Source organism: Haemaphysalis longicornis, unplaced genomic scaffold (assembly GCF_048455015.1).
Source record: "Haemaphysalis longicornis isolate Haplotype H1 unplaced genomic scaffold, Haemaphysalis longicornis Haplotype H1 scaffold_9, whole genome shotgun sequence".
Taxonomy (NCBI): domain Eukaryota; kingdom Metazoa; phylum Arthropoda; class Arachnida; order Ixodida; family Ixodidae; genus Haemaphysalis; species Haemaphysalis longicornis.
The window spans coordinates 48,169,291-48,185,326 of record NW_027526460.1 but is presented as its reverse complement, the minus strand read 5'-3'; the positions used below and the strand labels follow the sequence as shown (position 1 = coordinate 48,185,326).

Below are 16,036 nucleotides of genomic sequence, written 5' to 3'. Positions count from 1 at the left end.
GTAGGAGGAACATAATTAAGTCGCTGCCATAAGATTCGGCCAGCAGGTATGTTACCGTGGTTGTACAGTTAAACCTGGATGTAACGAACCTCTGTGTGACAAATTCCTGGTTTTAACGAACTTCTTCAATGCCCCATTCCCAGCCGTATTAAAACCCGTATGTTTGCGACCTGTATGTAACGAAGGCTTGCGACGATTAACGTTTATGTAACGAATTCGCTACGTTGACGAGCCATTGTTTTGCGCAGTTTTTCTGAAAAATCGGCTGGAGAAATGCCCAAATTTAGGGAACTTCGCCTTTACCGCAAACTACCGTGGCTTCCAGTGTGAGTGCGGTGTCGGTCAGGTCCTACGCCTGCCTGCCGGCGGGTAGTCGCGCGTCTCGAGTGGTATCTGTGGTGTCGGTTCGTCCGTGACCAGTTCTGTTGCCAGAAAAAAAAGAAAACGTTCGGCACGCTCGCAAGATTAAACGCCGTTTCCGCGGGCAAGAAAGAAGAACGTCGCCGCCTTGTAAACTATTCCAACTAGCACCCTCTCAACCATTTTTAGTGCAGCAAAGAGCATCAAGTTCGCGAAAAGGCGCCCTTGCAGCGTACGTTTGGTCCATGAAACGGGTTTAGGCACCGAAAAGTGTCAAAAGTCAAAGTGATAGTTGCGCTACGTTTGCGAATACAGGGGTAAGGGACAATGCTTCTTTGCAGTGCCGTATAGTGACTAAGTTGGTTGAAAAGCAGCATGCTCAAATCACACAGTTTTTCATCGTGAAATCAATCCTTGAACGGGGAGTTTATCAGTGATGTCTAGCTTTGATTTCGTTTCGGCTGCATTCATGCGAGCCTTAACTGGAAACCTGCATGTAACGAAAACCTGCATGTAACGAAAAATTGCGAATTTTCATCAGCTTCGTTTTATCCCGGTTTAACTGTACACATAGCTTGAAACGCTATTGTTACATTTACAGTTGCCTTCAAACTGCTTATAGAAACCCTTGGTACTGTGGTGAATGCTCACTGAAGAACAGGAAGAAAGCACTTGCCGTTCTCGCAAAACTTTCTGGGGTTTCGATCTTTCGCGTTATTCACTGAACCATTTCGGTCACTTAAAAGCACTTGACTTCATAACTTTTTTTTTTTTTTTTTCCTTTTCGACAGACAGAGACCCTCGCGCGCAGTCGGCTAAGGCATCGCGACGTACCTCGGCGCATGCGCCGCACGAAACAAGAAAAGATGTTCTTTCAACCGTGAGCGCTTTTAATTGCCGCGCAAAGCTTTAATTTTTCTCCGCCTGGAGGACTGGGAATCGGCTCTAAGCGCGTTTGCGCTCAAGTCAAGCCGAGCTCAGATTTTCATTCGTGTCTTTAAGTGTTAACGTCGTTACAATCATTCCGCTGTGAAAACAGGATGTTCTATGTTTTGGGGCCAGCGACGGGCTTCCAATTATCAAACCCATTATTGTACTTCGTTCGCTGAGACGAGAATCTTTGCTCTTAAGAGGTCATCGGGAAGTAAACGGAAGCTTCTTCTGTGAGGGTTGAAGTGGAAATTAGCGCGACTTATCAAAAGACCGAACTCGTACCGCTGCGCTTTTCTGTTTTCACCTCATTCAGCATCTGCTGCTTAAGAGAGGGCGAAAAAGATTCGCGGAGTCTTTTCTTTCGGTTATCAATAAACGTTGACAATATATAAAGCACATCAATGTTCTTGAAATTCTTTCCGTACTGTGATGCCTCCAAGATGCACCTGTATTTAGATTTGTTTGCGATTACTTGTATTTGCTTTCGCTGCTTACTCTATTTACAATAATTAAATACCGCTTACCACTTCTCTACTAATATTTGGTACAACCCTATTTTATGACTTTTCGCGGAGCCCCCGACGGTCGGTTTGTTAAACGGCGATTGGTTCTTCCAGTGTCGAGTAAGGTACGGAGGCGCTCGGCGGCTTCGTGAACGGCTTAATGCATACATACCAAGCCTCCGATCTCGTCTGGGACATGTGGTCGTAGTGGTTTCTTTTAAAACTAAGAGCACTGCTGCGGCCTCGTACAGGTCATTCCGAAATGAATGCCCACATGGCTACCAACCATTTAACGAATCAATAAATGCGTAGCTCTATTTTTCCCATGATTAGATTAGGGAAGGCGGGATGTTGGAGTCCTCTGGTTCTGTGAGCAGAAGCTGTGAAATATCTACTATTCTGGTCTTGTATTTTCTAAAGTGAAAAAACATTACTTCTTGTTTTATTAGATGAAGTTTCCTGCAGTGGACCTAATTAAGCTGTTGATCATAATGATAATGACGGGATAGCGTGCATCATAATATTTTTGAAATTGTGCATACAAACCTTTCAAATTTGCTCTACTGTCAGCAAAAAGAGGCTCGGGGGCCCCGTCAAGCTTTTTGTCTCACCTGCTCCTCTAAGAAAAGAACATAAAGATGGAATGAACCCTTCGCCATCAGACGATGGCCAGAAGTCCTTCGGCTCTGGCTTCGTCTTCGGCCATCTGGACTGCCGTAGCTCAACGTCCGGATCCGAACTGAGCGGTACTATCCCTCACTGCTCCGGCGTTGTTATGTTTGTAGCTGGGGGATCGCTCATTTCTTTAAGGGGACAAGCCCACAGGATGTACCGAGGTTGGCCCTTTCTAAAAAAAGCCTGCACGTATTTTCTTATGCCTCGGGGTGGCAACAACTGTACATCAGTGGGTTTGGGCAGCAATTTGATTGAAGCAGGCGCCACGCGTCTGCCCGCCGTCTGATTAGCGTGATGTGCACTGCCGTATATCTGGTTCTGCCCAAGCGGTAATGGGTGGTTACTTTACTGCATGCCAACATGCGGTTCCACCCTCCTATGCGGAGCAAGAGATCAGACGTTGCCGGGCAGTCTCGGAAGCTAAGACCTCGAGCCGCCTCGTGAGCGGTGTCCTTCCCTGAAAGTGCAAAGCGTGCTGGCGCCCATACAATTTGCACTCCTCTAAAGCTATAAGGCGAAGTTTTAATGGTCTCATTCGTGGCGGTGTCGTAACCAATACGCACTGCGGGAAAGCCAACTTTTCACAATGGGAGGGCACATTGTGATGATGATGATGATGATGATGATGATGATGATGATGATGATGATGACACGCACAAAACATTCGCGCAGCTTGCACTAGTAGTGCAAGGCTGGAGAAAAGGCAGAGCTGGCGGCCCGTCTGCCTTCGTCGGAGACCCGGCTATTACACCTCACATGGATTTCCGAACTTGCCGCTGAGAGTTCTCCATGATTGGCGGGCCCGGATCGTTTTGACCGCAGACTGTCACATCTTTCCCAAACTGGACTGCGTTAGCACATGCCAGAACCCGGGGCAACCGGCTTCACGAACTCGGCGTCTGTAGTAGGAACTCGGCGTCTGTGCTCCCCACTTCAGGCGCGAACGCACGTGAACTGGCGAGGAGAGCAGCGCGCAAGGAACAACACCATGAACCCTGGGAAGGGTGTTCTTGAAGGTAGACCTGACCGACGCCGGCGCTCCTCACGAGGCGCACACCCACGTGCACTCGGTATTTCTATAGCATAGCACTTTTGCGCCCGCTACTGTAGTTTGACGGCGGCGTTGGCCTCGTTACCGAGCCAACGAAAGGAAAACCGAAGACAGAAAGAAAACGGAGGATGAAAGTGTGGCGAAAGTGTGAGGATGAGAGTGGTATGCGGAGCCGGCGCGAGACGCTCCTCAGCGGCCACGCATGGCGAAAGTGTGAGAAGGAAGCAGCGAGACATGCTGGGTGGTGACAACCATAGAGTTTCATACTATTATATACTAGAGGAAAATCTGTCGCTGCAGTCGCGGGCCGCCGTGGGCGTCGCCATTGCCGCTAGCGTCGTTCCTCGGCTACTTTGCTTAGGTAGCCATATGACCTTTTTTTTTTCTCTTGAAGCCAAAATTAACCAAAGAGGGTAACATTTTTTCTTGTTCATCGTGCATGAAGCTTCTACATAATCCCTAACAAATTAATCTTTTGGAGGTTCAATTTTATAATAACAAAGCAATTTTGATGAACCTTCTACAGTAATAGTGTCGGGTTTTCGCAGCCAGAGCCAACTTTTCAGCCTGTTCATGAGCCATGCCAAGGACAAGTGGAACGTGCGTGCCCGGTACATGACGGAATGCTCACTGAAGCGCGGGCTCGCCTAGACAGTGGCGCCAGATTTCCCTCTAGTGTATATTAGTATGAAACTCTATTGTGACGACGGCCTGCGAGATGGTGCCATAGCAGCGCGTGCCGTCGGGCGCTCAACGATGACGCGTTCACTTCCTGAGGCGGAGTTCGTGCCGCCGACGCTGAGGCTTACCATCATTGACATTTGCGCGGGAGGTTCAAACACGGTTAGCAACAACATGCTCGGCGGCGGCGACGCGCTGCGAGATAACGGCAGAGGAGCGCGCGCCGCCGTGAGTTCGCTCATCATGCAATCACTTCCTGAGATGTAGAAGCTATGCGCCGTGACCGAGAAGACTGGAGCTCGCGCTGTGCACAAATTTCGCATTAGCGAGTATAGTAATCGACAGCCATTCCCCGTATTTTTTGCGAGCTCCTCACGTGGCGCAAGCCCATGCGCTAGTGTGGACGGCGCCTGGTGCTCCCCACGAGGCGCATGCTCACATGCGCTCGGCGGGGCTGAGTGTTCTGGTAAGGCTCTACGGCGGAACTAAAAGCTTAAACTGTTCCGGTGTTAACGCTTCCCGAGTTCGGAATTGAACCTGGGCCCCTCGCGTTATGAAGCCGACGTCTATCCAAATGTCCAATTCTGACACGGGCGAGCTTTCTTGTGAGGGATACGTTTACTGCCATTAAGGAGGGACTTTGACTCTCAGGCAGTTTGCACTTTGATCATTGACGCTTTGACTTTGATTGCAGCGGCTTTGACTTTGGCATTTCGCCATTTGATTTTCGCTTGCAAGAAAGCTTCGCGTGTCAACCGTCATCGTCTTTAAACCACCAACCGTCAACCATCATCGTATTTAAAACATTCGGGTATTTGTTGGGCCTCGGGTGAGATCCCACCTCTCCAGAAGTTTCAAATACCGGATTTAGAATCGCTATGAATTTTGGGGGAGTTGAGACGCGAGCCAGTGCGATGGCCTTACCTCCGGAGTCCCCGTGCGGGCTGTACCGGAAGGTACGCAATGGCTACTACCGCTATGGCCATGGCGTCTTTGTCACGGTACTCCGTCACGTCCATATGCGCCACGCCATCTGAGCGCCCGAAACGCCTGACTAAAGCCTTGGCTCTTACCGTGTGCCGGTCCTCATTGTGGACATGTTGCATGTTGCTGAGCAAAGGTAGGGTGTACAGTCCAACCCTTTGTTCCGGCGAGATGTCACTTCTTCGTTCTGATTATGCTTCACAGGTGACCCCTAATTTCTTTAGAACGTGCTTTCCTATAGTACCTTTTGCTAGCCATTGACCGGTTCGTTGGGACTATGTGAGTTTGTCTAGTGTGTACTGAACACCCAATACACAGGCCTGCCTGTAAGCGCCATGTTACAACCATCTTTCACACAATTAGTCTGGGACCGGATGCCATTCTGAAACCTTGCCGTCTCTTTCGGACCTCGCTATTACTCTTACTGTGCTGTTGAAAAAAGGTATTCATCCAGGTCATTTTTTTTACAGTGGAACCCCGCTGATACGTCCCCCGAACTTACGACGACCCCCTTCTTACGACGGATCACCGCGGTCCCGGAAAACTCCTCCTAGAAACAATGAATTAAAAACCCTGATAATATGACGCTCAGGTGCACGCAATCCGCTTATTACGACGGACTCTGCCGCGGACAACCCTGCGTTTTTGCCATATTTTACACCGCTTCACCGCCTCGTCCGAACCTTCTTTATTCTTAACCCACGTTTGGCGCTCCTTCATGTGCAAAGGTCCGCAGGCGGGCCAGACCACTGGCTGAACGAACGCAAACAAGTAAGAGGGTACTGATGAGCGGGAGTTAACCTGCGACGGCCCCACGCGGCAACAGTACGCCAACGCGCCAACCGCGAGAAGTCGAAGTTCAGGTGACAGGCGGACCGTGAATTTGAAGCTCCCGTCGAGCTGCCGACGAACGCGAAAACACGTGCTACGCAACGATACGGCGATGACCGAACAGCCACTTTCCTCTCCCGCTTTATCCAAGTTTCTTCCTTTAACAACGCTCTCTCTCGCTTTATGTCTGCTCTGTGCTTATCAGTGTCTTTCAAAGCCGCGTTGTAACTCCGCTCCTTTATTTGCTAGAGTGCCTCAATTCACACGCGTCCGCCGCAAGGGTGGAGAAACGTACGTACCCGTTGCCACTGCCATTTTGGGTCACTCGCTGGCCGCCGCAGCAGCCGTATTATCTGTAGCAAGACCGCGTTATAATTTTCGCCGCAACACGGTTTACTCACCAAGTTTGATGATCTTATCTATTTCGTGTTGCTGGGTCTTGTGGGAAACAAAACCGCTATGTGTTGAGCACTTTGACCCAATAGCGACGGCATGGCACCTTTCAAAGGATGTCTCCGCCAGTACGGCAATGCCGTTTTTTTTCATCTCCGCCATGTACTATCGTTCGTTTCACTTGGCCTTGTCAGTTTCACACTCGCCTTTTCCCCTCTCAATATGCTCGACCACGTTGGCCTTATCTCGCGCGCGCAAGGCACGGGGCTCGCGGGCTAGCTGGATGCCATGGAGGGGAGGGGGCACTACATAGGCGTGACTTCTTCTTAAACTTGGGATTTCAGCTAGAGGTTCGCAAATTACAGGAGAACGCGCTTAATATAGTAGTTCAAATAAGTTCTTAGCCCACCGGTCGCGTGAGACCGTCTACTAGGCGGCAATCACCCGCACCCCGGTCGTACGACACCCAGGTCATTCGACGCTTTCTCGCGGTCCCTTGGAAGTCGTATTATCGGGGTTCCACTGTAGCAACAGCTGAATTAGCTTCAGGAGGCCAAAATATAAAGCGGTGTTAATATGGGGTGGGGAGGCCGTGGGATCGGGCTCCTCAAAAGTTAAACTCCGATATTTTTCTCGTGCTCGTCACTACGGTCATGATAATGGTGACGACTGTGTTTGATGGCGATTTCACGAAGACGTTTTTCTTGTATTCACTGATACCTGACATTCGAAGATGCAATGAGCTATTCCTAAGGCAACGTGACGACCCCCCATCGCAGGTGGCTGCAGGCAGCGGGCCGCTGGGCGCGGCGCCGGCCTCCTCCCCCGCGCGATGCTGAGGCGGCGGTGGGCGTGGCTGCCGCCGAGGCTCTGGCTCTGGCTGTGGCCCTGGCTGTGGCTCGAGCCGCCCGGCGGCGGCTGGGCGATGAAGGCGCACGTGCCGGGCGACATCATCCTGGGCGGCCTGTTCCCGATCCACGAGAAGGGCGAGCGGACCCGGTGCGGCAAGATCAACAAGGACCGCGGTATCCAGAGGCTGGAGGCCATGCTGTTCGCCATCGACCGCATCAACGAGGACCCGTCGTTGCTCGGCGGCATCCGGCTCGGCGCAACCATCCTGGACACCTGCTCGAGCGACACGTACGCGCTCAACCAGTCGCTCGAGTTCATCCGGGCCTCGCTCAACACCGTGGACACCAACGCCTTCCAATGCTCGGACGGGGCGCCGCCCAAGCTGCGCTTCAGCAGCCGCGCCATCAGCGGGGTCGTGGGAGGCTCGTACTCCGAAGTGTCTCTGCAGGTGCATTATACCCACTTGCTACACGACGAGAACCTTGCGCGTGTTAATTACTGATTTTGAGTATCTGCGAGAACCGCCACGCGTCACTCCGGTTATAAGAAGTGCTTGCCTTGCCGGCAGGCAAAGTTAGGCGCAGCCCGTTGATGCAGCTCATGAATTTGTGCTTGACGCCTCGCAACGTTTTATCCTCTAGTGCGTAGGACGCTCAGATAAAGCGCTTTCCCCTGCTCTATGCTTGCGTCATTATCAAGAGGGTCAAATGAACAAAGAAATAGCGTCACTTATGAAACTAAACACTTAAGTATCGCTTTGCAAACTTCGATTACGCGAGAGCCACAGAGGTTTCGATTGCGCGGATAGAAAAGAAAGTAAAACACATTTGTTACGACGTTTTAATGCGTGAGCACAACATCGCACACGCGGTTCAGGCTGGACGTGGGCATATATCGACTATGATAAAAGATAGCAGGAATGGCACGCACTGATGTATCGAATATACTGACGTATGCGTACTGACGCATAGCATTAAATAAAAGCTTACCGATTACTACTTCTTATATGCTCTCAATCGCGCCTACTAATTCAAACTTTTCTACACCTCTAACGGCATAATCTTGCTTTCAGCTCATTCATATTACTTACCCTATATTACATATTACCTACCCTACTTACCCACTCATTCATAACTATACCCAGGCTCTATGTCATGTATTGCTATTGCGCAGTACCATTTATAGACAAATTTAAGGCTGCGGGGTAACTATATATAGAGAAAAAGAGCTGATGCTGTGGTTTCTGATTTATGCCCTCGCCACATTTCTTCGGTCCCTTTCATTACAACCTACCATCCTGTAAGTGCATTCTAGAGCCTCAGGTTCCCTTCCCGCTCACTTCACCGCAGGTGGCGAACCTACTGCGCCTGTTTCGAATTCCCCAGATCAGCCCCGCCTCGACTGGCACCTCCCTGAGCGACAAGACCCGGTACGACTTCTTCGCGCGCACTGTTCCGTCGGACACCTTCCAGGCGCTCGCCATGGTGGATGTCGTGCAGCGCTTCAACTGGTCCTACGTGTCGCTGGTCACCTCGGAGGGCCAGTACGGCGACTCGGGCATGACCGCCTTCACGCGGGAGGCCCGCGCTCGAAACATCTGCATTGCCGTCAACGAGAAGGTCCCCCACTCGGCCACCATGGAGACCTTCGACCAGATCTACCAGAACCTCCTGCTCAAGGCCAACGCCCGGGGCGTCATACTCTTCACGCGGGCCGAGGACTCGCGCGGCGTGTTGGCCGCGGCCAAGCGGGCCAACCGGACCGAAGACTTCGTCTGGGTGGCCAGCGACGGCTGGGGAAAGCAAGAGAAGCTCGTAGAGGGGCTCGAGGAGGTGGCCGAAGGAGCCATCACCATCGAGCTCGAGTCCCGCTTCATACCGGACTTCGACACGTACATGCGCAACCTGACGGTCGAGAACAACAAGCGGAACCCGTGGTTCAAGGAGTACTGGGAAGACGTGTTCCAGTGCGTCGTCCGGGACGACGACGAGGCCGGCGGCACGGCCGCGGCCACGGCGAGGAAAGGCGCCAACAGCTCGCTGCCCACGTGCTCCAAGAACCTGAGGCTCGACGAGTCCGTCGGGTACCTGCAGGAGAGCAAGGTTCAGTTTGTGTTGGACGCCGTGTACGCGATGGCGCACGCGCTGCACAAAGTGTGGGAGCACCTGTGCGAGCCGCAGAACGAGCTCTACTGCAACGCAATGCGGGACCTGGACGGAGGCCTGCTGTACAAAAAGTACCTGCTCAACGTCACCTTCGAAGGTCAGGCCGTGCCGCTCTTCTTGCGATTCTAGCGAGATAAACCTTCCGCGGCTCATGATAAACAACCTGGCCACCGCAAAACCGCTAATTGGGTTCTGTGCCTGAAAAGCGTGCATCACCACACTCAATCTCATACAGCGGCAAAGTAACCTTTACAGGCAACAGCGAAGTATACTAATTCATCCTGACAGCCGGTGAACAGTATTCCCCATCGACTAGTTTTCATGCACCTCGTTATTACGCCCCAATCGTGTGTACACGATGTAAATTTAACTTAAAAATAGGTTAAAAGTAAGCTCTGTCTCAAGCATTCGATGTGTATTATGACTTTTATGACTACGTATTTTTTCATCCTTAACTGAACAGTGTCACCTCAGTACTAACCAGTTTGGTGTCACCGCTTACCCCCACTAGCTGGGTAAGTTTTTCGTGCACTTCTGCGCTCCAGTAATTAGGATTTGCCGATAATTAAAACCCGCAAAGCAACCTCCAAGTTTAAAAAAAAAATTCAGGGAAGCTTGCATTCACGCTCAAGACTTGAATGGCGAAGCTGTTGTAGGTGATCATTGCCGGACACACAGTTAAGTTTCAGCATCATTGTTTATTTGCATAGTTGCGGTGCTAGTAATGGTCGTCATATGCATCCAAGAGGTCGTCGTCTTCTTAGCGGCGAGTGATGGATGCAAACCCATCCTCAGGATTGTAGACTTCCACTAGCTCTTCGTCACCGACTCGAGGCAGCGGTTGCGGGATCTGCAAGTAGTCTCGGGAAGGGTTCGCACAGTCGTAGCCATGCCTCCAATTATCCATAATGGCTTCTAGAGAATGCGCCGCTCGCGGTGACTTCTCCCAAGAAGAGTATCGTTTCATCTTTAGCATTAGCACTAGAGGGTTTTTTTGTTTTGTTTTTTTACATGCGAGGTAGCGCTTAAAAAAAGCGCTTGAGATTTTTTTTTTTTTTTTTTGCTAGAGCCGCTGCGCGTTCCTGGAATGCGGCGGTCGCTGCGAGGCAGGCGCTCACAAGCGCTCGCCGTTTTCTCCTTCCTCGGGGGTTTTGCCATTTTTTTATACTGCCACTGTGCGTGCCGGGAACGCTCGGCGGTCGCCGCGCGCCGCACGCGTTCAAACGCGCTCGGAATTTTGTTTGTATTTTTTTGCCACGGCGAAATTACGGCTTGTAAAACAGCTCCACTGTTGAAAAAATGCAGCAACTCTAACTATATACACGCACGACTGTAGTAATTTGCGAAGTAAAGTTTATTTTAAAAATCAAGGCTTTATATGCATAGTACAACGGACCAGTCTATGTCCATACTTAGTTACAATTTTACATTGAAACTACTAAGGGTAAGCCGAATCAACGAGTTACAGCGCAAACGAGAGAAATCGCCGCGTAGTGAACCGAAGAATCTTCAACGCAGACCGCCCTAAAAAGGCATTTCGCAAGTCCCTCATCAGAATCAATTGGTATGTAGGTGACCCTCCTGCGGCTTCATAGGCCTCCATAAATGAAAGATATGACGCTATACTCTGTGTTATCAAGAGGAACCAGACAGTGTGTAGATCTTTGAAAATATACCCGTGTTTTAGCGACTGTGGAAATAATCAATCGAAAAACCACTCCAATGCTCACAGTGCAAATACACCGGGACAAGCACAGCCAAATTGGCGAAGAAGGCATGACAAAGACGATGATGATGATGATAGTTAGGTTTTATTGGCGCAAGGCCGACTATGGGCAAAGAGCGCCAAAGAAGAAGTTACTGAATTATGATGAGACCATACATACTAAAACATGTGACTAAAAGTAAAGGTGATGCAAAACAAAAGACAATGGAGATGGCTGGTGTATAGGGCCAGGGTGATTACACATGATATGACAAGAGCTGCAGAAAGTTTACCTCAGCTAAAAACTTAAAAACACGTTGACTAGAAAACATTGGTTCGTCGGCTAAAAAGTATGATGGGTGCAAAGGAATGTGTCGTCTGTATAATTCAGGGAAATGTTTGTGTCGTGTTGTGTCAAGTGCCTTGCATGTGATTAGTATGTGGACTACGGATAGGCCCTTTCCACACCTGCTACACGTGGGTCCCGAAGTTTCAGTGAGCAGGTGGGAGTGCGTCGCATGTGTGTGGCCTATCCGCAGCCTAGCCAGGGCGACTTCAGTGTATCTGTTGTGTGAGTCAGTTATGTAAAGTCCCAGTTGTGGTTTTATTACGTGTAGTTTGTTGTCTGTTTGTTGACTCCAGTGTAATTGCCAAGTTTTACGGAGTTGTTGTCTAATGTGTGGCTTGAGGTCTGTGTAAGGTAGTGTTGCCATGTCTACTATGTTTCGGAGTGCAGCATTGGCGGCCATTTCATCCGCCACTTCATTACCGCCAATGCCAGAGTGGCCTGGCACCCAGCACACAGTCACCCCAAGGTTTGAGGAATAAGCTACCATAATTGTTTTGAAGACAAGATTGATGACATGGTTTTTTGATGACTTTCCGGATGATAATGCACGGACGACGCTCAACGAATCTGTATAAATGACGGATGTAGGAATACGATGTTCAACTATGTGACTTACAACAAGAAATATGCCATATCCTTCTGCCGTAAAAATGCTTGTATTAACATTAATTGTTCTACATGCTTCGAAATTGGGCCCATGCGCAGCACAAGACACCGCAGTGGACGTTTTAGATGCATCGCTGTAAAACTCTGCAGCCTTATGACATGGTTTTGACATGAACAAAGACGAGATTAGGTACTTCGATACGTTCACGGAGTGAGAAAACGTTGCCAAACAACACTTGTATTAAGCACGTCAAAGCAACCCGCCACCTCGGATGGGCTTACGCTGCCTACAGTTGATAGGTACGGGAAAATATCAGCAGGTAGTTTAGATTACGTCGTGTAGAGCCGAGGGACCTCAAAAATTTACTGTTTTCAGCTTTTAAGCAAATAACTTTCTAGGTTGCTATGCCTCAAGTCAGCTGAAACAACTGAAAATATTTATATTTTATTTCACGCATTTATACAGAGAAAACATTGGTGTCAAAACATTTGAACCATTAGCAAGGCTCCTAGTAGTAGTAAATTATCGCAAAGTTCGCTTATCACCGGCATTCCGACCACTTTTAACAGTGCTGATTCGGTCAAGTGCAATGGTTTTCATACCCTAGTTTAGTAAAAACTGAGGTGGTAAAAAACATTCTTGTCTTTATACGCACACTTCGCTTACTGCCACTCGTAGCATAAACTGTTTCTCTTTTTTTTTTTTTTTTCTAAGTACCAATTTGCACACGTTTAGTTGATCAAAATTGAACCCGACGACTACCGCAGATTTGGTGCACAGAACGTTTTTCTATTTCGAATACTGTCACACTGGTCGAAGCCTCGCAAATTTAAAATTTGCGTTGTAAACTTGACAAGGCTTTTGGCGACCAGAAATTGTGAGAACGGGTTTTGAGTTCTTCCATCTTTTTGATATAGTGAAAAATACTGAGGCGAACCCAGCACTCACACAATGTGCTAGTAGGGAAACTCTGACTCTTAGATATTGGCAGCAGTTTTCGCGTATAAAAGCGAGACGCCAAGGCACACGAAAACCGATGGTACTGGGCGCGTGAAATAGCGCCTCGGTAATTCCAGTTATTACTAGGCCTGGCTACAATACAGCATTTTTGTGTTCCTTAGTCGGTGGTTTGATTTTCATGACTGCTGTGAAACGCTCTTCGAACAACTAATGATAGGGAAGGTACGACGACGACAAATAAGGATCATCTCAATGCCACAAAAATCGCGGCAAAACTGCCACGTTTTCTCGCCTTGAATTGGTAACGCGGATTGAGCCCAGTTTGAATAATAAAAGACCGCCTTGAACCGTAAAGAAAGCGGGTGGCGGAAGATGGTGAATTATTGAAAGATGACAAGGAGTAACAAATGCGTGAAAATACGCAAGTTGGCGCAAAATCGAGACGAATAACCGGCAGCAGCGCGAGTTCAGAAGTCGCAGTCATGCGAGCTCGCCGACGAGGGCAGTGAGGAGGACAAGAGTGATGACGTGCACATGTTCGGAGCGTTGAATGGCCGTGTTTCGCGAGTGTACGGTCCGCCGAGCTACCGCTTTAAATCTCAATGCATCGCTTCCGCTCGGTCGAAAGCTCCAGAGGGAGGGAGGTAGGGATGGAGGAATGGAGAGAGGGAGGGGGAGAGGAGGAAGGAGGGGAGAGAGAAATGAAAAATTAAAAGGTAAAGGAAGGCAGTGAGAGATGAAAGTGAGTGTGCACCGAATGAGAGATAGAGAGGAAGAAAGAAAAAAAAAAACAGGGCGGAGGAGTAGACATGGGTTTGATGCGGACGCTGTTTCCTCTTGCTCAAATGTAAAGGGGGGAGAACCAATGCTCAATTCTTGTTGTACTCGTTGCAATTAATTATGAATGCAAATTAAATCTCCTTCGCTCGTGGAGCGGAGAAGAGCAAAGGTCGTCGCGGTTCGATGCCGGCGGGAGCGGAGGAACGCTCTGTGCGCACTCTCGGTTGCGCGCAGTGGCGCGTACGCGCATATCGACATCGGGGTCAGTGCGTTTCGTCTTTCTCTGATCTTTGCCAAGTGCCGAGCGCGGCGTCCCGTTCCAGCAACTAGAGATTTATTCTCAAACGCGAAAGAGAGCGAGAGGAAAGAATTGAGAAGTGGGTGGGAGAGAGTGGGATGTGGCGTTGTCTTGGAGATTGGATATTGTTGGCAACAATTATTGTTGGAATTCTTTACCCTCTCTCACTTTTGTTAGTCCAGAATTATAAAATGGCGTGCGAAGGGTCTATTCCCAGAAAAGCACGAAAATATCACATCTCTAATTTCCGGGAGACTACACATCACGAAAACATGGGTATTTATTTATGCTTGCTGTTTATCAACACAATGAATGAGCAGGTTTGCACTGAAATAGACCCCTTTGTATAGGCACCAGCTTCGTTTTCAGAGTAATTTAAATCCTTTTTTTAATGACGTGTACATACATTCGCGGGCTTGGGAATGGACTATGTTTTTTTAAATGACCGGACGGGATTCTAGACGCACGAGCAACCCAATTCGGACATTCGAAATAGATTCTTGTTTTTTTTTTAACTAATGAGCTACATCTGAACGCATTGGTAGCGTGGTAAGCGAACTACAAGGGAGTTGTGCTTCTACGCATTAGTTTCTGCGCGTATCAGCAATATTTTACAGATACAACGGGAAAGTATTGGGAAAGCGGGAAAGTAGCGGTGGGCTTAAAACATGGACAAGGATTCGTAATTCGTAAAACGAAAGGAAAAACAGTCATGAATACGAAAATCAAGCGAGATCGATAATTTGGCTTAAATAACAATTTGTCTAATACAATATTTCGGTTAGGTTTTGTAGTGTGTGTAGTATATCTAGTCTTTTGACCTTTTCCTATTGTGCTAGTGTTATACCGAGAGCGATTCGGCGCGCATTAGCAACTCGTTTTAATCTTAAATCTGCACTTATTTGTAACATTCCGCAATAGCGCACATCACAACCCAATAGTAGCTTGAGCGCTTAAAGATGCATTCTTTTGTAACAGGGGGGGGGGGGGGGGTTATAGGAGGGTGGCAGGTGTTTCTATGTCCGGTTGATCGTCGGCCAAACAAGCTCGTACGCTGACATTTTATTCCCAGCATCTTTCCATACTGGCGGAAGAGCATGCATACTAAGAGAAGATTTTACTGCATTTACGCTTTTTTAGAATACAACATCGTTAGGCGTTAGGGTAGGCGTTTAATTAGATGTTAGGTTAGCTGTTAGGCTCACAGAGATTAACTGGGCTACAAAGTAATTACAAAATTACTTTGTAAGCGCCGCTGCGTCACTAGGCACATCGAACACTGGTCTTTGCATTCAGAAGCGGGCTTCACGCCAATTACGCCGATCGTCACAGACTTTCGCCTTTGATCGACCCGCAAATTAACAGGGTGGTGTCCCAATGTTCCCCACGATATTATTTTCGTCGGTTCACAAGCAGTGTCGCGAGAGTTCGAACCCGGGCACTGGCCGACGTATCTGTGTAACGCTGGAAGGTTTACTTGGCTACCTATCAGAAATCTGGCGTACTCATGGCGTCGTACGTGCATTCTCATCGCATCTGAGGAGCTTCTCATGACAGCCCTTTCTAACGGTATAAATCGCATGCTTTGAGGACTGAGAACAACACGATGCTAGTGAGGACAGGTACTGAGCGCTGCTGCCTCTCGCGCCACCGGGCGTCATTTCTTCTCTAAAGGAAGCCTTTGCAATACTTCTAGCAGAACGTATGGCGACATTTTTTATAAGAACGCGAAGGTTGTGTTACTGTGAACGCCTACGTTATCGTAAACAATGGCAGTGACAGAAACCTCCCACTGTCCACACCTAGATATATACCGCCACAAGTCAACATCAAACCGACCTCTCTCCCGGTGCGAACACTCTTCCGCCAAACATGCCGGATCAAACTCGTGGAATAGTCACCCAGGTGT

The 16,036-nt window shown here is 49.0% G+C and overlaps 1 protein-coding gene across 2 annotated transcripts in view; it reads left to right on the top strand.

Annotated features, from left to right (window-relative positions):
* The window catches only part of Mglur (metabotropic Glutamate Receptor), a 269,734-nt gene that overhangs the window by 215,673 nt on the left and 38,025 nt on the right, over positions 1 to 16,036 (top strand). For both annotated transcript variants that reach the window (XM_077684454.1, XM_077684455.1), the window contains exons 4-5: positions 7,191 to 7,711; positions 8,613 to 9,525. In XM_077684454.1, coding sequence (XP_077540580.1) covers positions 7,244 to 7,711; positions 8,613 to 9,525 — 1,381 coding nt within the window. In that variant the 5' untranslated portion in view covers positions 7,191 to 7,243. The remainder of the gene's footprint in view (positions 1 to 7,190; positions 7,712 to 8,612; positions 9,526 to 16,036) is intronic.